Source organism: Pseudorca crassidens, chromosome 15 (assembly GCF_039906515.1).
Source record: "Pseudorca crassidens isolate mPseCra1 chromosome 15, mPseCra1.hap1, whole genome shotgun sequence".
In the NCBI taxonomy this organism is placed as follows: Eukaryota; Metazoa; Chordata; class Mammalia; order Artiodactyla; family Delphinidae; genus Pseudorca; species Pseudorca crassidens.
The window spans coordinates 35,766,674-35,793,285 of record NC_090310.1 but is presented as its reverse complement, the minus strand read 5'-3'; the positions used below and the strand labels follow the sequence as shown (position 1 = coordinate 35,793,285).

The 26,612-nt window shown below is 46.7% G+C and overlaps 1 protein-coding gene across 2 annotated transcripts in view; it reads right to left on the bottom strand.

Annotated features, from left to right (window-relative positions):
* Positions 1-26,612, bottom strand: part of ADCY9 (adenylate cyclase 9) — a 177,859-nt gene that overhangs the window by 26,324 nt on the left and 124,923 nt on the right. For both annotated transcript variants that reach the window (XM_067706814.1, XM_067706813.1), the window contains 4 exons: positions 21,218-21,408; positions 7,689-7,793; positions 5,976-6,193; positions 1,316-1,418 (listed from right to left, as the gene is read on the bottom strand). In XM_067706814.1, the coding sequence (XP_067562915.1) occupies positions 1,316-1,418; positions 5,976-6,193; positions 7,689-7,793; positions 21,218-21,408 (617 nt within the window). The remainder of the gene's footprint in view (positions 1-1,315; positions 1,419-5,975; positions 6,194-7,688; positions 7,794-21,217; positions 21,409-26,612) is intronic.

Below are 26,612 nucleotides of genomic sequence, written 5' to 3'. Positions count from 1 at the left end.
GAGTGGGTGGGAGCTCCTGGCCCTGAATCAGGCAGGTGCCCAATCCTAGAGATGGGATCTCGGCCGCTCGGCCTTTCCTGGCCTCGGCTTTCTAAAACTTGGCTTTTTTTTTTTTTTTTTTTTTTTTTTTTTGGCCACGGCTTTCTTTTGGTAAAATGGGGATAATCATAAGCTTCCTTGAAGGGTTGCTGTGAGGATTAAGGTTGCTGTTTTGCCTTAAAGGCACCAACCAACCAACTCCCAAGTCCACAAGAGTGAGCCTCGCCTGGGGTATTAACGGTATTCACCACCCAGGAGGCTGACGAAACTCAACCCCACAGGCATGAACTGCCCTGTCTGGTTCACTAGGACTCTCGGGGTTGGTCAGGGCCTGGATGTAACAGACACTGAGGGATGATCTGCTGGATGAACAAATGGAGTCGAATGAGAAATCCTTCTGGCTCTGGGGTTGGGAGGGTATGCATTTTTGACCTTGGAACACTAAGCTGGGTTAGATTTGGGAAAAATGCAGGGAGCTGGCTTCTTGGAACTCAAACCAGGCTCTAGGTTCTCGTATTTATTCATCGTTTCCACCAAGCCCTACTGAGCACTTGTGGGTGTGGGGACTGGATGCCACGTAGAGTGGAGATGAGAGACAGGGTCCTGCCTCCCAGAGTGGAGAGTCCAGGAGGAGGCATATGAATCAACAGTCCCACAAGAAGAGATTACAAACTGGGATGCAGCTGCGGAGAAACAGTATAACAGAGGAAAAAATCCAGTCTGGGGTAAGGGAAAGTTTCTTAGAGGAAGTGATGTTTGGGCTGAGAGTTACAGGACAACAGGAGTTAAGGCAGGGGAGGGGCTGTAGAGGAGGGCTCAGCACCAAAGCAGGCGGGAGAGCCGAGCAAGGTGAAAGCCCTCTCAGCTCTTGTCCCATTTCAGTAGGAAGAAAGCCGACAGGGAACAGGGGGAGAAATCCTCCTTGAGAACAGAGAATAGGTGGGGCTGGAGTTTCCCCCCTTACCCCTCTCACCCCGTATGAGGCCTCCAGGGGCTGGAGCACGGCCAAGGGCGCCTGGGGATGCACCAGCTGCAGAGCAGAGGGACTGGGAGACGACAAGCCTGGGTTGCTGTAGAGATATTTGGGATTTTCTCCCTTGTGAAGATAAATTCACATACAGGTGAAATTTAGGGCTTACAGACTGTGGGAAATCAATATGAGCCGTCAATTTCCTGTCACTCAGGAAAACAAAAATGGCCTCCAAAGCACAAGACTAATCGTGAACTGCAGTGAAAACGACGCATGTCTTTGGTAAAATTATAAGGAGCCACGCACCTCTTCTTGATAGCTGGTCCTGTAGGCTTGTTCTAGCTCCTGATCCAGGAAGTTCAAGCTGAACTGATTAATGGGTGGCTTAAAAAAATAATCTTTCATCAGGCTAGAAGAGACAATAAATGCAATCAATCAACGTGCAGCACAATCGTTACATTTATTTTATCAGAAGATCAGTTACCTACTGAAACGCCATTTGTGAAGCATGTCACAAAAGCTGTACTAAAAGTCACCATACAATAGACATTGCTCAACTGCCCCTTTTAGAACATGTCTCTGGAAACTCCTTCATGCTTCTAGACATAATCCCATTTTAGGTTTCCCCTCCACAAAAGAATGCCCATTCACCATTAACATAACACACATCATCAGAACCGTGCTTTTGAAAACATCTTCCTAACGTCCAGAATTAGAATAGAAGGAGGCAGCAGCTTTTTTGTTCTATAAAATGCTCCCTTCCAAAGGACCAGCAGATCCCTGTACTGAGCATACTTATGTTGATTTGGAGGCTTCCTTGCAAACATAATTCAGAACCGGCTGTCCTGTCACTCAGAGTACTGACAGTAATTACCACTGTCACTGCTAACAGGTTGTTATCACAAAATTGTGTTTATAGTTAGTGTAATTTTGGTGCTACTGTCACATATGCAGATTGCATGTGAAATGATAATGCTCAATGATTTTAATAGCAGAGAAATCAAGCCTGCTTTACGTGACTCTTTCATTCTTTTACGGACTGCTAGCAAACAGTCATATCCTTTTTATCCTGCAGAAAATTACTATAAATTTAAGGGAATGTTAGCATAATTTCAGAAGGCAAATGCAGCTGTGGGATGTCTCTCTCCCTCACATAATAACTACTAGAATTAAATCTGATGAAATTTGTAAAGAGCCTATCATGTGCCTGACACACAGTAGGGTTCACTGTAGTTCCTCCTTTCCCTGAAGCAGAGTGGGCTCTCTTTTTGTGCTAAGTGTGCAATACCTTACTGGGCTCTCAGACTTAGAAAAGAGAAAATTCTATCCCCTAATGTTGACCCCCTATCCTCCCCTCCACTTGGCAAGTATGGACAGAGGGAAAAACAACAAAGCAGCTATAAGAAGGAAATGTAATGGCTTCATTTTTGCAGTCAAGTGGCAGGATCCACACTATAAAATACACTGCCCATTTGAGATTAATATTGGGAGGTCCCACTTCTGGGAATGGAAATTAGCTCCTGTTAGATCAATCGTCTCTCAGATAACAACTATAAACCCTAAACAAAATATAAAAACAACTCCTGGAAGGCACTGGCAATTGACCAAAGCAGTAAGAAAATGGAGAAGAGCCACACTTGGAACAGGCTGAATTTCTTGTGTTTTTTTTTTTTTTTTCTTTTTTTGCCTAAAGAGAGTCATTAGTCAGCACCACGTGTAAGATGGCTAAAACTCAGAAAAACTACAGTTTTACTGACCTGGAAAACCAGAAAATAGAGTTTAGCATGCCCACCAATGGAAAATGAGGTTGGACATTCCAGAGAGAGAGGACCAGAGAAGGGGGAGCCCCAAATTCTGCATACAGGCTCTGCTCGAATCTCTGGCTGACCCCTGAAATACACATGTGCATGGCAGACTACAAGCCTAATTAAGGCTGAAGGAATAGTGGCTGCCCACCTCAGGGGAGACAGAGTTTGGTGTTTGAGTTCAGATGAGTTAACTGTCTACTAAAACAAACAAAAAGTTGATATTCTTCAAAGGAATGTAACAGAATCCAGGTTTTCTAACCATTGTACATAATGTGCACAATGCAATCCAAAATTACTAGACAAACAAGGAAACAGGAAACCATGATCCATCCTCAACAAAAAAGCAATCAATAGAGACCAACCTGAGATTACCAAGAGGTTGGAATTGGAGGTTGGGGTTTATAATGTATATGGATGTAATACATGTGAAAACTGTAACATAAGGAATGAGAAGAGAGTAATGTACCTAAACAATTGTAAGATTTCTACATTTAACGTGAAATGATACAGGGACTTCCCTGGTGGCACAGTGGTTAAGATACTGCTTGCCAATTCAGGGACACGGGCTTGAGCCCTGGTCTGGGAAGATCCCACATGCCACATAGCAACTAAGCCCCTGCACCACAACTACTGAGCCTGCACTCTAGAGCCCACGAGCCACAACTACTGAGCCCTTGCACCACAACTACTGAAGCCCACATGCCTAGAACCCATGCTCCGCAACAAGAGAAGCCACCTCAATGAGAAGCCTGCACACCACAATGAAGAGTAGCCCCTGCTTACCACAACTAGAGAAAGCCTGCATACAGCAACGAAGACCCAATGCAACCAAAAATAAACAAATACATAAATTTATAAAAAGAAAAAAAGTGAAATGATGCAATATTAACTATAAGAAGACTATAAAAATATAAGACTGCCTAGAGCAACCATTAAAAGAAAAATAATGTAAAGAGGTATGGCTAAAAAGCAAATAAATATATTAAAATATAATAAAAAAGGCAGATATTGTCAGAATGATTTAAGGAGCAAGACCCAAAAGAGATGTCTTTCAAATATAAAGACCCAGGTTATAATTTTTTAAAATGGAAAATGATGTAGCATGCAAACAGTAAGAATAAGAAGGCTAGAGTGACTATGTTAATATCCGATAAAGCAGTCTTCAAGACAGAGTATTACTGGGCACGAAGAGGGACACTTCAAAATGATAAAAGGATTATTTACCAGGAATATATAACACTCATAAATGTGTATGTACCTAAAAAAGAGCTTCAAAATACCTGAAACAAAAATTGTCAGGACTACAGAGAGACACAGACAATTCCACAACCACAGCTGGAGATTTTAACATCCCTATCTCAATAAGTGATAGAACAAGAGACAAAGAAGTCAGTAAAGAGACAGATGATCTGAACATTACTGCCAACCACGTGGGCCTAATTGAGGTTTATGGATCACAACATCCTGAGAATGCAGAATATGCATTCTTTTCAAACGCACATGGTATGTTTACCAAAACAGACCACATGTGAGACCACAGAACAAGTTTCAATAAATGTAAAAGGAATGAAGTCACATAGTGTATGCCTTTGACTACAATGACATTAAATCAAACATTAATAACTAACATATGTAAATACCGTTTTTCACTAAAAGGAGCCAGGGCTTTTGGAGAAACGGCTGATTCCTGAGCTGGGGCAGGGAAGATATAAAATGAGCCTGTTGTACTGGAAAGTAAGAAATCACTCAAAACAAATGAAGGAGTCGTGTCGAAAGGACACAGGAGCCAGCCTGAAGGTGGGCTCCCAAAGGCCAGATTCGGGACAACTAGAGCATCAAACTCTAATTAGGACAGTGATAAATGATGTCATGTTAAGTAAAACAGGACTCCATGAGGATTTATATGGATTTATAAATCTATAGATGGATAGATTAAGTAATAAGTGGGGAGGAGCTCTTCTTTACTGCAGAACGCCAAGCCCCAAATGATAAATGCAGAGTCAGCGCTGAAGCAGGAAAACTGCCATTTTGACCAACATAGTAAAGACTGTTTCAAACAAGAACCATCAATGGAGATTAAGTCTAGGGAAGCGTGGTGAGGAATGGGATCTTTACATGATCTGAAAGCATCTTCCCACAGATGGCCGACTAGTCACAGGGAGAAAATAAGTACAGACTGGAGAAGTTGGCAACACTCGCCCAGCTGATCAACATCACTACCCCTGGTGAGGTCAAAGGGGGCACCACGGGCCTCTGGATCTGGTGCCTGAGAAGACACGTCACCTCCATGGGATCTGGACACACAAGCAGCCTGGACAGAATCATGAGGAGATGTCACACAAATCCAACTTCAGGAATATTTTATAAAAGAGCCAGGCCTGCATGTTTCAAAAATGTCAATGTCATGGAAGATCAAGAATGGCTGAGGAACTGCCTCAGATTTAAAGAATGAAGAGGCCTGACAACCGCATGGTGCAGCATGTGATTCTCTACCATGCTATGAGGGACACGTGGGACCACACAACAAAACCAGAATAGGAACCGCAGACTGGGTAAAACACCTCATCAGTGTTAAATTTCCTGAATTAGGTAGCTATGATCACGTGCAAGAACACCCCTGTTTTCAGGAAATACAGTTTTAAGGGGTAGAAAGCACAATGTATCTAACTTACTGTCAAATGGTTAAGAAAAATAAATAAATAAATTTCACAGGGAGAGCGAGAATAAAACAAGCAGAGTAAAATGTTAAAAGTTGGTAAATTGGGGCTTCCCTGGTGGCACAGTGGTTGAGAGTCCACCTGCCCATGCAGGGGACACAGGTTCATGCCCCGGTCTGGGAAGATCCCACATGCCGCGGAGCGGCTGGGCCCATGAGCCATGGCCGCTGAGCCTGCGCATCCGGAGCCTGTGCTCCGCAACGGGAGAGGCCACAACAGTGAGAGGCCCGCGTACCACACACACACACACAAAAAGTTGGTAAATCGGGCAAAGGGTGTAAAGGGAATCTTTTGTATTATTCATGCCACTTTTCTGTAAGTTTCAAATTATTTCAAAATACACTGACAATAGAAGGCAAATGCGTGGGGGGTGAGGTGACTCAGAAAACGGGGAGCTTCTACCTGCAAATCTTCGCTTTAAGGCAGGTGGCTGCATCTTACCTGTCTTCCTTGATAACGTCAACAAAATGGGCATCCGTTTTCTCCCGGATGTTCTTGAACCTCAGCGGAAGGAGGGCTGACTGGTCCAAGCTCACACCTGCCCACCTTCCCTTCTCTTGTAAGATCTCGCACAGGGAGGTCTGACTGTTGGTGAGCTTCTCCTCCGGGGGAGGGCTTAGCAGTCCGTTTTGCGTTTTGGAACTGGGTCCTCCAGAAGCCTGTGTCAGGATAGGGAGTGGGGGCAGACACAGAGGCTGAAGCGTGGGATGCAGCAGCACTATCCCCCACAACGCGGCCATACTGGAGCACCCTGGACTGCGCCCTGCACACCACAACCTGCACCTTTGGATCTCTGCTCTAACCTGAGCCCTCTGCCTCTCTGCCGGTCTGCTTTTCCCCATTCCCCCTGGCTCCTCCAAACATACCTCCAGGCGCCCAGGACAGTGGTGACATGGGAAGAGCCGGTAAGGAGGTCAGGGGGAAGGCTGAGGCAGGAGTTGGGGAGGCTCGCAGAGTTTCCTGACCACAGAACCAGCATTCCAGGAGCCAGGAGGACTCGAAGGAAGTGCAGGGGCGGATCCAGGGAAAGGAAACCCAGAGCTGTAAGGGCTGCGGCTTAAGAAAGGGGGGTGACTGATTTGCATTTCTCTAATAATCAGTCACCCCAAGCAACCTAAATGTCCATTGACAGATGAATGGATAAAAAAGGTGTGGTACATATATACAATGGAATATTACTCAGCCATAAAAAGGAATGAAATTGGGTCATTTGTAGAGATGTAGATGGACCTAGAGTCTGTCATACAGAGTGAAGTAAGTCAGAAAGAGAAAAACAAATATCGTATATTAATACACATATGTGGAATCTAGAAAAATGGTACAGATGAACCTAGTTCCAGGACAAAAATAGAGACACAGACATAGAGAACAGACATGTGGACACAGTGGGGGAAGGGGAGGGTGGGATGCTTTGGGTTTTTAGGATTGACATATACACACTACCATGTGTAAAACAGATAGCTAGTGGGAACCTCCTGTATAGCACAGGGAGCTCAGCTTGGTGCTCTGTGATGACCTAGATGGGTGGGATGGGGCGATGGGAGGCGGGCTCAAGAGGGAGGGGATATATGTATACATACAGTTGATTCACTTCATTCTCCAGGAGAAACTAACACAACATTGTAAAACAACTGTACTCCAATTAAAAAAAAAGAAGGGGTGACTGGACACAAACGACGTGGAATGACCCAGCATCGTGCAGGTCCATGGGCCAACGACCCGAGGATGAGGATGACAGATCTGCGCCTCCCTGGAGAGTCGCCTGATTCAGAAGCTTGCTTGGAGGCTCCTGGGTCTGGTCTCCAGGCGAGACTTCTTTGCACTGCCCTTGCTGCTGGCCTATCCCAAGCCCTCCTCATGCCCCACCTTTCACCCTAAGGGTTCCCCTCTTCTCCTTCCACATCCACATCCCACCAGCCACTGAGTCCAGCTTCCAGCTCCACAGGTCTCACTGCCCGCCAGGGTATCCCATGCAGGTCAGCATCCATCCTGCTATTTATCGGTCTGTTCAAAACCCAGAGGACTCGAAGGTATGCAATGGTGTCACCCAAGAGGAGTTGCCCTTGGAACTGAGAAGCTGACCAGACAGGATGTCCCCTCAGGTGGGTGCACCAGGAGAGGCACTGACAGGGACTACAGCCCAGAGCAGGTTACCTTGGTGCTTTTCTTGGGCTCCTCCTGACAGCCATTCTGGACTGCTCCGCCTTCAGCGCCAGCTTCCAATTTGGGAGCAAACATGATTCTGCACGACGGGCAGGTCTACGAGAAAAACACAGACCGTAGGAGCTCACTCAGGCAACATGACCTCACTACGTGATTCAAACAAGTCAGCTGCTGTTGCAATTTGCTGTCACACAACAAATGGCGCAACCAAATGGAAGGCTTACCGAACCACTCAGGATGAGTTAAAAATGAACTCGCTGGGGCTTCCCTGGTGGTGCAGTGATTAAGAATCCGCCTGCCGACGCCGGGGACACAGGTTCGAGCCCTGGTCCATGCAGATTGCACATGCCATGGAGCAACTAAGCCTGTGCACCACAGCTACTGAGCCTGCGAGCCACAACTACTGAGCCCACGTGCCACAACTACTGAAGCCCGCGTGCCTAGAGCCCATGCTCTGCCACAAAGAGAAGCCACGGCAATGAGAAGCCCGCGCACTGCAATGAAGAGTAGCACCCACTTGCCACACTTAGAGAAAGCCCGCGCACAGCAACAAAGACCCGATGTAGCCAAAAAAAAAAAAAACCGGCAGCATGATAACGGAAAATAAACCACACAAAGACCTGTATGTGAATGTGCCCTAACAGCTTCTACTTTTTAGTACAAACAACTCAGATGTCCATCAGCTGATGAATGGATCAACAAAATGGGGTATATCTACAGAACGAAATATTACTCAGCTATCCAAAGGGATGAAGCACTGACAAACACGACAACGTGGATGAACCTTGAAAACTCATTCAGTGAAAGAAGCCAGACACAAAAGGTCACATATGGTGGGATTCCATCTGTATAAAATATCCACAAAAGGCGAATCCACAGCGACAGAAAGGAGATTAGTGGTTGCCAGTGGCGAGGGACACAAGGGAATGGGGAGTGACTCTAACCGGTGTGGGGTTTCTTTTTGGGGTGATGAAAACGTTCTGACCGTGGTGATGGTTGTACAACCTTTCAAACATACTAAAAACCACCAAATTATACACTCTAAAAGGGTGGATTATATCTCAATAAAGCTGTTGTTACACAAACTAGCTGCCAACCCACACTCAAACACTAAGCGAAGGTTCTCAAGCTCTCTGTGAAGGTGAGCTGTTCTCATACAGCAGGACAATCGGAGGGACGAGCTTACAGACCTAGCCCTTCTTATTCATTTGCGGGAATTAGCTGACCTAGAAGAGACAAGGCAAGACTCAACACTGTCACATATAGCACAACACAGGGAATACAGACAGTCGTTTACAATAACTACAAATGGAGCATAACCTTTAAAAATATACCATCACTATATTGTACTTCTGTAACTTATATAATATTGTACAGCAACTATACTTCAATTAAAAAAAAAAAGTACCCCCAGGGATAGTAGAAAGGGCAAGGCTTTCATTTCTCACAAACCAGGGTTCAAATCCTCGACTACTTACTGGTTTGGAGACCCCTGTTCAAATCCCTCACCTCGGTTCTCTCCTGTGTGAAATGAGAGTGAAAACACTTTTCTTGAAGACATATTGTAAGGATTTATGAATACGCAAGTAGAAAGCCTAGCATTGCTCCTGGCGCTCAGTGTATCCTTAATAAATGTACTCTTATTCTTAATATGATCTGGTAATCTAGGAACCAACCACCACTGAGATAGCAACTGACAGCATCCAGGGGAAAAGACAGACTTATTAGGCTTCAAAAGCAATTTCCTAGCGTAAGAATCGTTAAGCACTGGAATACACTGTAGGAGGCTAGATATTATTTCAGAAATTTTAAATAATAAAATTTAAATAAAATAAATGTCACTTAGTGCCTTAGGGCAAGGATATAACCCAGATCACATCCTAAGTTAGATTTCAGGCCTGTACTGTATTCAATAAAAGAAATAAAGATTCTAAAGAGTTGTGTAATTTGGGAATCTGATGCAATGCACCCATTAAATTCGAATGCTCGTATTCATTCAAGAAGTGAAAATATACATGCCAAAAGAGCTGGCCAAATCAGGGAGTATCATGTCCGAGCAAACAGCAGTACCTAGGTAAAATCTGCTTGTAGCTCAGAAAAAATTGGCATTATTAACAGGGGCAAGATGCTCTAATTGTCAATGGCATACAGTAAAATTATTTTAAAGCACCTCTTGGTATTGACTGAGTTAAGCTTCAGAACGTGTTGCCAATGGGGCCAATGATCTCAAATGGAAAAAAAAAATCCACTACCACACACATGAAGTGACCCCCACAGCCCCAGAAAAAAGTGTGTGCGTCCACGTGACAGGCCAGCAAGATTCCCAAGGTCTTCCCTAGCCGGTGTGTGTGTGTGTGTGTGTGTGTGTGTGTGTGTGTGTGTGTGTGTGTGTGTGTAAATGGCTTTGGTGGTGGTAGTGGTGGCAGGCTTGCTTCTCTAGGGGAACACAGCCTTTTCAGGGGCCAACTGATGGCCCAAGGGTAGGATGGATACAGCCTGGAGCGGCAGGGGGGTGTGGAGGGTTGAGACCCTCTAAGCCAAACCCTTAGGCTCCAGGGACTGTCTGTCACCAATCTTGTAAAGACACGATGGAATAGTGAACAGATTCTCTGACCACTTTTCTTTTCTTTTTTTTAGTCTTTATTTATTTATTTAATTTTATTTTTGGCTGTGTTGGATCTTCATTGCTGCACACAAGCTTTCTCTAGTTGCGGTGAACAGGAGCTTACTCTTCGTTGCGGTGTGCGGGCTTCTCATTGAGGTGGCTTCTCTTGTTGCGGAGCACAGGCTCTAGGCGCATGGGCTTCAGTAGTTGTGGCACGTGGGCTCAGTAGTTGTGGTTCACGGGCCCTAGAGCGCAGGCTCAGTAGTTGAAGTGCACGGCCTTAGTTGCTGCGCAGCATGTGAGATCTTCCCGAACCAGGGCTCGAACCGGTGACCCCTGCATTGGCAGGTGGATTCTTAACCACTGCGCCACCAAGGAAGCCCTCTCTGAGCACTTTTCAAACGTTAAGTCTAGAGAACAAGTGTAACACAGTGATTAAAGGCACTGGCTTTGAAATCAGACTGTCACGGACTGAATCCTGGTTCTACCACATAATAGTATGGGAATCTCTCTGAGCCTCAGTTTCCTCCTTTGTTAAATGGGATTGAATCATAAGGGCAGAATGAGGAGACACATGTAAGGCCAGTCAGAGGTATTTTAGATCAGCTCTAATCCCAAGGCACTGACCTCCTAGAATGCTGAACTGAGAAGGATGACGAGGCCACGTCCTAGCCCCGAGGGAGGGGACCCATGGGGGCTGGCGATGTCTGCCGTGGGTGAGGGCTTGCGTGTGTGAGCGTGCGTGCGTTGACCACACTTGGCTCCACACACGCCTGTAGTGTTGGGGAGTGCTCAGTAAACACTGGTCCTTAACACTGAAACATCTGGTCCCTATTCTCTCGGGTTCTGAAGCCAGTGCATACGATCATTTAAAGTCCTTGATCACAGACTGGACAGCCACCGGGCGTCTGCTCTTGCCCAGCCCTGTGTTTTCAGGCATCTCTTGGCATCAGCTTGCTCCTAAGTATCTTCCTCTCCTCAAGTACACCTGATGCACTTGAAGAACAGGCCATCTGCTTCTTAGGAATTCCTCACGGTGTGCTGGCTTTGCATCTGGATGATGTTTCAAGCTTCTAGAGCCACAAATATGCAAAAGTGACTCTCAAACCTATCGGACACCAGAGAGCATACACCCGCTGCAAAGGAGTCCCTGGACAGGAGTCAAGGCCACCCCAGTCAGCCACTGCATCCCCTCTCTGAAAGGTCTTGGCTGTGAAGGAAGGGGTGGGAGGGCCAGTGGGGACTGGGATTGCCCGTGGGGACTGGGCTGTCTCAGGGGGCCGGGGGCAGGGCTCTTTACAGATGGGCAGCTCAAGGCCACACCGTTGGCAAACAGAGGCTGCAGGGCCTGTACCCCATTCTAATGCATGTCCCGCAGAGCTGCCCACAAAAGAACCTCAGGGAGCAAGGACGTGTGTTGTCGGAGCCGGGATGCTCACAACTGTCTAGGAGACTGTGCTCAGGGAGCTCCGGGGCTCACCGGGGTCACATGTCAAGTGTAGAGCAGGATCCGTGAGTGGGACTCCTAATGGTCTGAATGGTGCTCACTCCGCACACTCACAGCAGCTTCATCCAGGGAGTGGGGACTGGGGGTTGGGGAGGATGCCAGCTGTGGACCCAGGCCCCCCTGTGGCAGGGTGGTTCCTGCAGCACAGGGACCCAGCAGCAGATCATTTCATTGTACTGTGAAGATGTGGCTCTTTGTCATTCTGTTTCTTCCTCAGCTACTTTCCTTTTCTGGGGGAAACTGTACTGATTCTAACTTAAAAACAAATGAAACAAAAATCTTAGAGAAATCTGTCTGCCCTGATGGAAACTTTCTCATATCTCGACATTCCTTCGATCTGTAGGGGGAGCCTCTTGTGCTCCACGGGGGTCCCGCCAAGCAACGGTGGGACGGTGGGTGGGTTTGTCCACCCCCTCCCCCCAGCAACTTTCCTTTAACTATTTTCCAGCTTCGTTTTAATCCGGTTAAAACGTCTCACATACTGGTTTTTGTCAAGCAGATACCTCTGTGAAATGTTTGCCAACCTATTAAAGGCCCGTCTCTCCCTCTGAGCAGCTGCTGTCATCTCAGACCCCAAAAAGCCTTTACCAGGAAGAGGGGTTTAGATTCTGGGGACGCTGGGGGACACGCCCAAACTGAGCAACTGACTTGTAGGGCAGCCCCTCTGCAGGCACAGTGGGTCAAAGCTACTGTTCTAATGATAGTGGCTGCCACGATGTGGAAATGCCTCAGTGCCCAGGACGTGCCAACGAACACTGTCAGGTCCTTATCCACGCCATGCCCACGGTCTCACGCACCTGATCTCCATTAACCTCATATCGACGCTGCAAGGCAGAAGTGACTGTCAACAGCGAGGGTCAGACTGTGGGGTTCCTGGCCCCTGACCACCATGCAGCCTCTCTCTGGCCTCCTTTCCTGGCACAAAGAGGACCCAGGAATAATCCTGGCACTCTGATCTCCTCTGCCTTGTTCCCCTGAAGTGACCCAAGCAGTTATGGTCACCTCCTGGTTCCTTTAAGTGGCACCACTGGACACCGGCACCAAGGGGAGCTTCACCAAGACCAGCTAAGGTCTCCAGGACAGAGGACTCTCCGAGCCAAGGAGTGTGCTGGCTGTTGCCTGGGAAACCCGAGATCCCCTGGAGAACAGCCAGGAGCAAACTCTTCATCTTCCCAGATTACCCACGCTTGCTCCCATCTCGGATGTGGGCTCTGGAGGGAAGATTATAACGATTTCTCTAACACGCTTGGGTGCCTTTGCATTTGTTTTTAACACATTTCAACACATACACCCTATATCCTCTTCAGAATACATGACACTGAGCTATAAAATAGTTTTTTCTTCAAGGCTATTTCTCTTCACAAGATAAATCACTTCTAAGCCAACAGCTGTCCTTTTTTCATAACTGTCAAGGGAGGGAGCAGGGAAACCTCTTTTCTGAGAAACGAGGAGGAAACAACATCAGAAAAGTCCTGCTTTGTCTGGTCAGTCTGCTGAACATAACTACTGAGCGAGCTGTCCTCAGACCAGGAAGAACATCCCTTGCTTCCCAAACTTGAAACCCAGGTTGAACATGGCAGACAGGAGCATGTAGCCAGAGCACATATAACCTACTGAGGCCCATTCTGAGTTCTAAGCTCTTTCCTGTATTACTTTGTTTAGTCCTCACAAGCACCTAGGAAACAGACGTTGTGAGTAGCCCATTTTACATAAGAGGGAACTGAGGCATAGAGTGAAGGGACTGGCCCAGAGTCACAGTTAGAGAATGGCAGGGGGACAACGCCCTTGACCCCAACCACACATGTGACATCTCTGCGTGAACAGGGACAGCCAGCTGTGTGGGGCAGAGGTCGCCCTGGCTGTGACCTGCCACGGGCAGGCCAGGCACCCACCCCAAGCTAGCGGATCGGCACAGGCATTCACACTCCCAAATAGATGATTTCTGCTAACAAAATCTTAGAGAAAAGTAGAAGCCGGATATTAGAGGAAAATAGGAACGGTAATTATTACAGAAAAAGAAAGGCATCCAGAAGCGATAAGAACAGAAAAGTGGACAGCCTGCGAATACTGGAGGCAAAACAACAAACAAAACACACACCTGTAAAAACCAGGCGCAAAATCTCTAAGCCACAGAGTGTAGAACCACTGAAACCTCAGATTCCTGAGCCCTAAGCGACCTAAGTGAGTTTAATAATCGAGGCTGATAAGGCAAGGAAAGTGTCACCGTGGGGTGGTAAAGTGCCATCAGAAAGTCAAAGGAAGAAGATATTTGGTATTTGGGGAAATTTATTTCATGTGCAGTACTTTACTACCTGATGATGCCAATTAAATGAGCTGGACTAACCTTTCCACTTCAATTCACACGTAATATATAACAATAACAAGCATATTTATATTACATAAAAATAATATAAACATAATATTGTATACATATGTATTAAAATGTTTTATTTTGAAACAAGTTTAGACTTAAACAGAGTGGGAAAGACAGTTCAGATAGTCCCCATACGTCCATCCCAGCTTCCCCTAACATTACTTAGCATCTTATATGAACCGTGGTCCAGTTACCAAAACTAAGAGATTAACACTGGCACGGTACTATTAACCACGCTGCAGATTTTACTCAGATGTCCTTTTCCTGTTCCGGGATCCCATGCACATTTAGTCTCCTCCAGTCTGGGACATTTTTGAAGTGTCCCGGTTAGGTATTTTGTAAAATGTCCTTGAATTTGGATTTGTCTAATGTTTTCTCACGAGATGACTGAGGTTTAGGATTTGAGGGAAGAAACCCACAGAGGCGATATGCCCTTCTCTGCACGTAACACGGGGTAGAGGGTGGTACATGATACCGCTGGTTTTCTTAATTGTGATGCTAACCATCAGCATTTGGTGAAGGTGGGCTCTGCTAGGTTTTCCACTGTCGAGTTACTATTCTTCCCTTTCTTTATTTTTTGGCTGTGCCGCATGGCTTGTGGGATCTCAGTTCCCCAACCAGGGGTTGAACCCTGGGCCATGGCAGTATAAGCCCGGAATCCTAACCACCAGGGAACTTCCTAACTATTCTTCCTTTTAAAATGAATAAATATCTAAGGGGAGATGCTTGGAGGCTATGCAAATGTCCTGTTTCTCCTTAAACTTCTACCTGCTGATTTTAGAATTCAGTGATGGATCTTGCCTGTAGCACTTATTACTGTGATGCTCTAAAGGTGATTTTTCTTTCCCTCACTCCTTCTACAATCTATTAGCTGGAATTCTTCTCTAAGGAAGAGTTGTCAATTTATATGTGATGTGCTTCCTCCTAATTGAAGGAAACACACACACCTCTCAAAATACAGACACAACTTGAAAAGTCCTTTTTAAAAAAACTTACTTTACATCCACATTTCAGAGCCAGCCTTCAGATTACTATTTACTTATTTGTGTTGCAGCTTTATGGAGATATAATTCACGTACCATGCAACTCACTATCTAAAGTCTATAATTCAGGGCTTCCCTGGTGGTGCAGTGGTTGAGAGTCCACCTGCCGATGCAGAGGACACGGGTTCATGCCCCAGTCCAGGAAGATCCCACATGCCGCGGAGCGGCTGGGCCCATGAGCCATGGCCGCTGAGCCTGCGCGTCCGGAGCCCGTGCTCCGCAACGGGAGAGGCCACAGCAATGAGAGGCACACGTACCGCAAAAAAAAAAAGTAAAAAAAAAATAAATAAAGTCTACAATTCAATAGTTTTTGGTATAGTCACAGAATTGTGCAACCGTCAACCATCATCACTATCAACTCAGACAACTATTTACAATAAATACTTAATATCTAAACTACACACGCACACAGAGAGAGAGAGAGAGAGAAATCTATTACTTTTTCCATCTATAATAAAGTAAAAGGCCCCCTCACTTCCTCAAACTGAACTGACTAAGCCTATTCATAATGATTTTACATACAAATAACAAGGAGATAACAGAAGTGATCATTTTCTTAGAATCATTTAACAAGCCATAGGGACTGTCACAGAAGCGTGTTCCTAGGGCAAGTGACCTCAAAGGGAAAGTATAACCCTTGTGAGACAGGACAGGCCCTCTCTGAATTCCCCCACGTGGGTGCATCCACTTTATCAGCCTCATTACCAATTGTAAACAGGGAGAAACACCCCATGAGCACATGCCCTGGGTTCTGAATAAGGGTTTAAGGCAAACTCACGAAGACCAGCCAAGCAGGTGCATCCCAGGAAGGTCTTTCAGGGATGACATAAGATGCTCTCACAGCTCATGTGGCTCAATGATTAGGAATGGATGTGATAAAACACCATCCACATCTTTGGTTTGCATTTCTTTGCTCTTTGCAAACACGTCAGCCTGGCTATTTTTATTGGCATGCACAGTATCCCTCCATCCGTCACCCACAGGTTCATGATAAATGAGCAGCAGACACCACAGCAGGGCTGGGGCCACACAAAACAGGTTGCACGTGTGCCGTGGCTACATCCCTTACAGCAACGATTAGCTGCAACAACTGAAGGACCCCCTTCAGCTCAGAGCAAACAGGGACCTTCCCGAGAGACTCAGTGACTCCTTGTGGGCGAACCAAACAGCGCCTCCGCCTGCTCCTGTCCTCCCTGCTCCTTCTGCGGTCAGCATCCACCACTCGGTGCGGACCGAGTGAAAGTGCACTCCAGGGTCAGCTGAGCTTCTCCAACCCCAGCTTTCGCGGCGTGCCTTCAGTTAATCTTCAGGACAGCCTTGAGAAATTGCCATGTCCCTGTGGCTTACAGCCACGAGGTGACCTGTTCGATCCCAAAGCCAAGGCTTTGAGATGGATCCTCAGCTTTAGGTTCCAGCCTTTCTGAGGCACCCAAGCCACCTTCCGTGACACTGACGTGGCAAGGCCTTGTCTCCTTCCCTGGCTCCCTTCTTGCCTCCTCACCCCAAACCCTCTGATGCCTCTGCAGCTCAGCCCAGAGAGCTGAGTGCCACCGTTTTGGTGGGACTCCCCTCCCCCCAGTATGTGACATCAGGTCCTTCCTGAGGAGCAGCTCTCACGACCAGCCACTCAAAAAGCCAAGGCTTACGTGTGAAGGGTTCCCTCTGATGTATGACCTCAAGGCCAAAGCCCTTGACCTCTGCCATCACTACTGTTTCTTAGCAGGTCATCATAGTACTCAGACTATTTATGAAATATCAGGTGGCAATTGTCCAGCTGTGAACTAGGAGATAACTTACAGACACACAGGGTACGTGTGCCAGGAGCGGAAAACAAGTGCTTCATGGGCATCACCTTGGTTCTGTCCAGGCTTCCAGTTCAGCCCTCAGTCTAACTCTGCAGAGCTACGTGTCTCTGCGTGTCATTACAAAACTAAAAACATAAGCCAAAAGAAAGTTGTAATTATCTACTACATGCCAGGCACCATGCTGGATCCTTCGGAAAAACTTAAGTTATGTAACAAACGGGCCCTGCATTGAAATAGATCAGAGAAAGGGGCGTAAGAAACATAAGCAAGTATTTCAGGTTGCGTATGTTATAACCAAGCAGTGCAGACTAACTGAATTAAGGCTTCAGAGATGGGGTGGCGGCATCACTAGCTAGAGGAGTCACAGGAAACTAAGAAAGCTGCATGGTGAGAGAAGAGGGGAGTTTATGGGGACAGGGAAGCGATCGCACTGCAGGCGAGAGCAACAGGACCAAGCCTCCGTGGATTCACTCGATGAGAATTTACAGAACACCTTTCCTCTAATTCCTTGGTTCCTTCAAGGAATTAAGGAAACCAAGGCCCTCTAAAACCTAGTTCTCCTGCCGAGTTTATGATTAATCTCTCTGTCCCAAACTTTATTCCCTTTCTTGTCCCCTCTAACCTCAACTGTGTGCTAACTAAACACTCCTCAGCCAGAGTCAGGTGACTAAGACGGCTATCGTCAATAACATCGCTAACGCACTAAACTGCTGTTGCCGATATCACTGTTAAGGTACAAACTCAGGTTGTTTCTCCAGGGTAAGATGAGCAACAGACCCCCCCCATCCATGGACCACCTGGCCTGAAAATCGTAAACCAGAGACATACTGACTCCCAAAACTACGATTAAGAAACGTCACAGAAATGTCACAACACGATGATTAACCCTAGCTTCACTGTTCTTCCCCCCTTTAACTCAAAGACCAAACTGGAGTGGATCTGAGGCTTGTCTCCCACTCCTTTGCTTGGTGTCCTGAAAATAAACTCTGACTTTGCTGCAGACACCCACTGTCAGAGTAGGCTTTCTGCACTGTGGGCAAAAGAGCCCTTTTGCTTGGTTACAAAACTCCTTCCACTAGATAAGCACACCCCAGAAAGGTACAGCTTGAAAGAAGAAATCTTTGGTCAAGAGGCCAGAGAATGCTGCATACCACTTCCCTCTCTGGAGACCTATCCATGCATGTTAGCATGCTAAAGGCTCTGAGAAGGCCTGCAGTAAAGAAACCATTTCAATGTTGTTTAACCCATATTGACTTGACAACAGACACTTTTTCCATACTGGACACCCATTTCCATCCTGAGAAACTTCTGTTCAAGGGAACCTGCTTGGGGAATCCTCCTTAGACCAGGCCTCTTCCACTGGTCAGGGCTTCTGGCGCTGGGCAGGGGGAGGAGGGAGATGTGGGGAGACAGAAATCCCCATGGGAGTCAACTCTTTGTTGGCTGCAGAGGCAGCAGCAACAAAGCGAAAGAAGTCTGTTGACAAAAAGAGTCAACAGATCCTGGGAAAGGATGAGGAGGAACTCGTCTGTGATCCAGCGAATCAGAACAGCTCACTGTGGTGCAGACAACATGGAGCAACAAACCAGTGGCACACATGAGCCACCGACACGCTTGTGGGATAAATCTACTCAAAGAACCTGGAGCAAGAGACTGCAATTGCACTTTTGTATTGTTCAAAAACTCTTACCTGAGGGAAAGCCTTGTATGTCAGATTATAATCTATGTAATCTTTAAAGGAGACCTCAGTTTTCTGCCTTTCAAGTCTAGGATGACGGTTCATAGCGATTCACTTGGTTCCCCGGTGCTTATGCCTCTCAGCCGACCTGCACCCAGGAACCAGGGCCCAGAGCAGGGTTGTGAGGATGGACCCCAAGTGGCAAAGCCTGGCATGGAGACCGGGCCTCCTAACTCCTCATGCTCCTTCCACTCCAACCGTGAATCCCAGGAACCCTATGCTTCAGGGGTGTCCCTCATCTCAGATGTCCTGTTATCCCCCAAACACCATCAAAACACCCCCAAAATTATACTTCATATCCACTCATCTTTCCCTCCTGGAAGGGGCAGAAAGATCCTTTTTTTTTTTTTTTCTCAAATTCCTTTTGGTAAACACAGTTAACTTCATAGATCACAAGATTATTTGGAAAATTTATACATGGCAATAGAGTATGCTAAATAGTTTGTTCTTCATTTGCGGTACGCAGGCCTCTTACTGTTGTGGCCTCTCCTGTTGCGGAGTACAGGCTCCGGACGCGCAGGGTCAGTGGCCATGGCTCACGGGACCAGCCGCTCCGCAGCATGTGGGATCTTCCCAGACCGGGGCACAAACCCGCGTCCCCTGCATTGGCAGGCGGACTCTCAACCACTGCGCCACCAGGGAAGCCCTGCTAAATAGTTTTTGCCCAACCAGATCAAAAACAAATAAATATATAAATAGGTTTATGACTAGAACAAGACATGTTCCATCGGGGGGAGAGAAAACCTTCTTAAGCCAATTTAGCACAGAATGCCTGTCATTAACACTGCAGGTGTGTGATACAGTGAGGTCCTCAAGGGCACACACCCTCATGGATAGAAACACACACACACACCACCTAAAGTGGCAGACAAATGCAACAAAACATTTATTTTTGGCTTTGAGCTCTATTTCTCTACTTGACTACAGCTCAGTTGGAAGCCTGAGGAAACAATTTCTCCCCAAATAATAAGGCTGTGTTTGGAAACCATGTTTTTGTTCCCCTCCCCACCTAGCTCTTCCCGGCCCATGTTCAGTGGTAGCCTGTGAGCAGGGGGCTCCTCTTTCTGACTCCTGCAAGACAGCAGCCCAGGCAAAGAGTGCAGGCATTAAGGAAATTTCAGCTACATGCGCTGTTATGCGTGTGCCAGAGAGCACGGGGAAGGACAGGGTCAAATACCCTATCCTCAACAGGTGTGAGTTTACCCTTCCCCGCTAGGGGCCATTGGGTCATGTCTGGAGACCTTGGTTGTCACACTGGTAAGAGAGGGTGCTACTGGCATCTAGTGGGTGTAGGCCAGGGATGCTGTTCAACATCCCACCATGCACAGGATGTCCCCTCCACAAACAGTTCTCTGGCCCAACATGTTGATGGTGTTGAGGCTGAGAAACCCTGCACTAAGTGAACAATGCACACGATGAAAATGATACGTGTGTGTGCTGTCCACAAACCTGAACACAGGAACCGCACACAGTGCCTGGATGAGAGACACCATGAAGTCCAACACAGTGAAATAATCTGGATACTGCAGCCGAGTGCCACATTATGATGCCTTCAGCTGAAGTACCAAGATCGCAAGCTTTCAACTCTGTTAATGATGTGGATAGGCAGGAATGTACTGGATTACAGCCATACCAATAGGCCATCGTCCTGACCAAACATCACTGTGTTATTTGAGAGCACAAAACAGTGAGGTGGAACTGCTTTAACCATCTCTCTCTTTAAAAAAAAAAAAAAAAAAAAAAGGAAATGGCAAATATTTAAACTGTAAAAATAAATAAGAGGTATCAGTTGGGGAACTAAATCAAATGTGATATCTGAGGAACAACTCACATACCAGAGTGATTTCACATGCCCAGGGTCCATCATGTTAATTCCCTCGTAGTTTATTGGGACAGAAGTGCACCCAATATGCAGCCACCAGGAGATCTCTGTCCCAGTGATGAAATATTATAATGTTCTTGGCAAGCCTGCACTCTTCCAATGAGCTACAGCACAAGATTCACCCACACCAACAAGATTTAAAATAATCATAAAACACTGAATTTCAAGAGATGTTTGAGTATTTGAGAAAGTGATCTCTGAAATAACATACAAACTAGCCCTCCAAGCAAGATGCTGGGAGAATCACCTTTACTCTTATCATTTATTGTTAGCTTTCAGAAATCCCAAAAGACATCATAGGTTGCAGAGAAAGAAAATAGTAACTCAAGTGAGAAGCAACTCTATGCAGTGTAGAAAGAAAATGGAGGTGCATATGTCAAAAAAGCAAAGATATTAAAAATGCAAAATGCTGCTAACTTTATACTAAATTTAAAAATCATAAAAACCAAATGGAAGGGCATTCCAAGTCGTCTGCTACAGACCTGAAGGCTGTTTATTATTTCACATGTTCTACTGCAGAATTAGTATCAAGTTTTAGAAGTAGGAAAAAAAAAAAAAAAACTAACCTTAAGGTTATCAAAGGTTTTGACAGTCTGCGCCAAGTCACTGACACTCCCTGGCGATGCTGTCCCCTGTCCCCTAGGGCCTGAGGACACCCGTGAGCCGTCAATGACCTCAAAGCCAGAAAGCAAGGCCTCTGAACAGCTGCAATGAGACTCCTTCGCTCTCTGACCCGCTATCAGGTATGTCTTCAAACCTATGGATAAAAATTACAGTCAGCACAGGTGGACACCAGCGTCGGTCGAAACGCAGCTCCGTCTTGCTCTCTACGCAGGACACGCTCCTAGAAAGTTGAGAGTAAAGTGAAAATGAGAATAGGTCATATTTTACTACTACTCCCATGACCTTTCCAGAGATGCGCAGCCTCAGGGAGAATGACTGCCTCCAAAACACACCATGTATTCACGCTGTGTTTTCTCTGAATGGAGGCTGCACGCTTCATCTTCTGGGGCTGAAACAAGGGTTTAAAAGTCCTTCCTTGGAAGGGTCACATGGCCTCTTTCTGATGGCAGCAGAGCCCACTGAGTGCGGACCCTATACATTTCTTGGGTTTGTTTCTATCTGTAAATACCAGTCGCCGACATTCATAATGGTCAGTCTAGATGTGAGGGTGACTACAGACCATGTTACCTACGTCAGGGACTGGCAACCACCATGAAAAGGGAGACCAGAATGTGCACCAGCGGGGGAACTAAGCCCTCCCTCGATTCAGACTTAACAAGTATCTCTTTTCTGTTGGATCCAAACATTCACACGGCAGGAACATCATTTTTTTTTTAATATTTATTTATTTGGTTGCACCAGGTCTTAGTTGTGGCCAGTGGGCTCCTTAGTTGCAGCTCGCCGGCTCCTTAGTTGCAGAACGTGGACTCCTTAGTTGCAGCTCCAGGGGTCCTTAGTTGCAGCTTGCCAGCTCCTTAGTTGTGGCACTAACTGTTAGTTGTGGCATGCATGTGGGATCTAGTTCCCTGACCAGGGATTGAACCCAGGCCCCCTGCACTGGGAGTGCGGAGTCTTATCCACTGCACCACCAGGGAAGTCCCAGAACATCAGCTTTTTGTCAAGCTGCAGTCTATGTGAATTTTATTCTCTCACAAAATCCCCACTGTAAAAAAAAGTTGGTTAAATGGACTATTAACCTACAACTTTACAATCCCCATTAAAGGCTGAAGTAACAATATACGCTATAGTGTTAAGGAGCTGTAACAGCTGGGCTGGGCCCTGCTCCTGGTGTACAGGACTATCTGCTGGGAGGTGAGTAAGGAGCAGCTTTTCCAGACGGAACTCAAGCGCTTTCTGAAAAAGAAGCAAGCCTTATTTAAAGAAATCCATTGTTAGTCCTTACTGGAATTTAACCAGACTACGAATTTATGAAAGGGAGTGACACGTGATTTATTCAATAAACATTTATTTTAGGCCTGGTGTATGCTGTACACAGAGAATAAAACCAGAACAAAGCAGGATTCCCATCTTAAGGAGTTTAAGCTTCAGCAGAAGGTGGTAGAGAAAAGCCATCATGGGACTTCCCTGGCGGTCCAGTGGTTAAGACTTCGCCTTCCAATGCAGGGGGTGCGGGTTCCATCCCTGGTCGGGGAGCTAAGATCCCACATGCCATGTGGCCGAAAAACCAAAACATAAAACAGAAGCAATATTGTAACACGCTGAATAAAGAATTTAAAAATGGCCCATGTCAAAAAAAATCTTAAAAAAATAAAAGACTCTATACGCTATCTAAGAAAATAAAGTACATTTAAAAACAAAAAAAAGGGCTTCCCTGGTGGCGCAGTGGTTGATAGTCCGCTTGCCAATGCAGGGGACACGGGTTCGTGCCCCGGTTGGGCAAGATCCCACATGCCGTGGAGCGGCTGGGCCCGTAAGCCATGGCCGCTGAGCCCGCGCGTCCGGAGCCTGTGCTCCGCAACAGGAGAGGCCACAACAGCGAGAGGCCCATGTACCGCAAAAAAAAAAAAAAGAGGTGACATGTGACTACACTGCTGGATTCATACAGTTTCTCGCACTCAGTACATATTTAATAAATGCTCTAAAATTAATTAAGCACATAACCCTGGGACTACTTAATCAATAATCCTTAATCATTTTATAATTAAACCACCATTTCATCACTTTATCTTTCTTCCTCTCCCTCCCTCCTTATAAAATACTGTATAGCATATGTTTTTAGGTCAGCAGTTCAGAGAATTTGGCAAGAGTCACAGGACACCTAGAGACATCCAGGAGTGTAGCCAAATCACAGGTGAGATCCAAAGACTAAGATAAATAATTTTAGATGCTAACTGACCCCAAAGGAGATTGCTAAATGCTCACTCTTAACTAAGGTCCTGAACTTCCATGTATTTTTTCCAACCAAAAATATACATCCCAAATGATATATAGGATCAATCACAATTCTGACTAGCTACGTGTATAAACTTGAAAGGGAAGCGTGAACTAGAATACAACAGAAGGGTAAAAGCAGCTTTGCGTGAATTTCTCAGACTCTGTTACAGAAAACACTGAACTGATTTTATCACTTCGCCTTGGGAGAGTCAGAAAACACAAGCTCTGTGGGCTGAGGAGAGAAAAGCCCTATTTCTGACCTGCCGTGGCATCTCATCCCTGGCTTCACCCAACCAGGGCATGAAGTGGCCTGGTCCCTGGAGCTGCTGTAACTAGTCCCTCTCGAACTCCCGGGTGTGGCAGGTAAGTCACCTGCAGCGGGTGGGAAGCGGGGCCCAGAGAGTACCCGCAGCTGCTGCAGGGACTGCCTTGGGGAACAGACAAAGGAAGGGCAGTTTTTGGATTGCAGGGGTGAGGAGCTGAGGCTGCAGGGGAAGGTTTTCCGTTGTGTCTGTAGCTGGCCCTGACCCCAGAACTGCATTCCCATGGGGAGGCCGGCAGCTCGGGGCTCCCCTGCCCGGGGCTCTGCACCCCTGGGCCCTGCTCCCAGTCAGCTCTCTCACACTCAGGAGGGGTCCTCAGTCAGGGAACCACTTATCCCCTCCCTGTATGGCTCCTCGGGCAAGAACAGGTGAAGGAGGCCTTTCCTGGAGGCATGACAACTACAGCAGAGAAAGAGCTGAGCCTCCAGCCCCGCAGGGCCATGAATACATGATGATGATGCAGCCAGTCCTCCAAGCAGCAGTGCGCCCTCCACCTGGGCATGGAGCCAGCTCTGCAGCACAGGCTCTGATGCCTGCCTTGGGGTGGGCACCCCTGAGGTTTGTCGTTGCTGCTTTGAATTGTGACTACTGAGTTGCCACTCATTGCTCAAACATTTATTAAATGCCTCTGTTTACCATGCACTGTGAGGGTGCTGAGGGGACAAGCGTGAACATGGCAGCCGTGACCCTCCCTGTACAGGGCGGCTCCTGCAGGGGGATCTCGGCAGCAGGTGGGTACGCCTACCTGGTCCAGGACCAGGAAGCACAGGAGGGTGTATCTCACGAAGACTCAGAGGTTTGAGAAGGCCTCCTGGGTGAAGTCCCCTCCACGTTGAGGGTTACAAGATGAGGAGAGGCCAGCCCAGTGAAGGCCACCAGGACCAGGGGCTGGGACAGCATGGTCAGGCTGTGGGTGTCACCAGAATAGTCGATGAACCAGACTCCAGAAAGGGAGCCTTTAGCAGGGAGAGTGGAGGGATGGAGGTGAGTGTTGTGTGGCTGGAACAGAGAACATGTTCGGGGCGGCAGGGGGTGGGGAGGGGGCAGAGAGGAGCTGAAGTCCGTGCAGGGCACCAGGGAGACCAGCTCCAGGAGCCTTCGCTCTGGGGGCAACAGGGGTGAGGAGGAGTAACGAGCAGGCACCAGGCTGAGGAAAGGCCAGGGAGCCCTGGAAACTCCAGTCACAAGTGGGTGGTGAGGGAGTCAAGGGACAAGGGAGGTGGGAAATAATGGTGAAACCTACTCCTTCTGAATTGCGGGGGCAACAGGCAAGGCTTCCACAGCAAGCACGAGTGTGACGGGTAAGGGCATGTGGCTTCCAGGGAGAAGCCCTGGGATTCAGGCTCTGTCCCTCCTAAACGTGTGATGCAGTAAGATACTTCATGGCTCCACCTCTCACTAAGAACAGGACTCACCCCACAGGGCTGACTCGAGGATTAAATGATTAAATGATTAACACACATGAGGCCTTCATGGCAGTACCTGGCGCACAGTAAAAACTCAGTAACGTTAGCTATTATTCTCAACGTGGGTGTTTGACCTGCTTATCGCTGGGAGTCTTTTTTATGCTCCTTCTATGTACAAAAGCATTTGCAGGATTGTTAAATCAATAACTGCTCCACATTTGTTCCTAACTTGAATTTTTCTTTGGGGGGCTCCTAACAATCAACCTGTATTAGTAACACAATGCGAGTGTTCCAAAGGACAAACGCACAGATGTGTCCATGGCAAGCAAAAAATCAGTGAACAAATTAAGCAACTTTTTTTATGCTTTAATATGGAAAGTTAGATTTAAAGTGAAATGTTTTGCCAAAACTGGAGTGATATCAGTAATGATAAAGTCAGACCGGATATGAAAGGTCCCAGGGAACGTATCAGGGCCAGGTGACTGGCTGCAGTCAGGAGAGGTCGTAAGACATAAGGATTTAATGAGTAACTACACACATGGACCTTGGGGTCCAAGTTCGTTAGAATGGCTTTTAGAGCAGAAAGTCAAAATAAGGCAGCTAGATTATTTATTTCATTAAGTATAGTGTAAACAGAAGAACAATTAATAAGGTTTCTTATATTCTTTCCTGGTAATTGACTTTAAACCTCACTGGCACAGATGCCTTTCATTGGCTTAATTTCACAGCAGGTGGAGAAGTGGGGAAGACGGTTCCCATAAGCTCCTGTCTCACGGAGGCGTCGTCTGCAGCTATGTGTGCCCGGGAGGCTGACATGGTTAACAGTCTTAACTATAGCATCAATTCTTCGAGGAGAAAAACTGAGCCTTGCACCCAACTTGTGTTTAGTTTTCGTGAGCTGAGCGTAATTTGAGTGAGTGCCAAAGTCCATTTTGGAAAAGAAAGACTATTCTGGCCTTCTTATCACTGTATTTTTCTGCAGAACTCTTGCTTTGGAGGGTGATACCCTCAATCCAAGAACCAAGGGCCTAAGTGTCAACCCAACAGAAAGAGAATAATCAGGAAGGAAAGAATGTCTGCAGGTGTGTTGGGAGTTAGCAGAGTGACATAGCAAACGCCTGGGAGCTTGCATCACTGATGATCTGAAACAATCAATATAAGGGAGGCAACCAGTTTGGGCCGGTTCACAAATCAAAGGGTCTAAAAACTTATTCACTTTGTAATGAATTTTTCCTTCTAATGATATCTGTAATGGCCGAGTAGCATGAGGATTATTTAAACGAAAATGTAGTCAGTCAATACGGAAAATAAAGATTAAAAGCGCTCAATCTTAA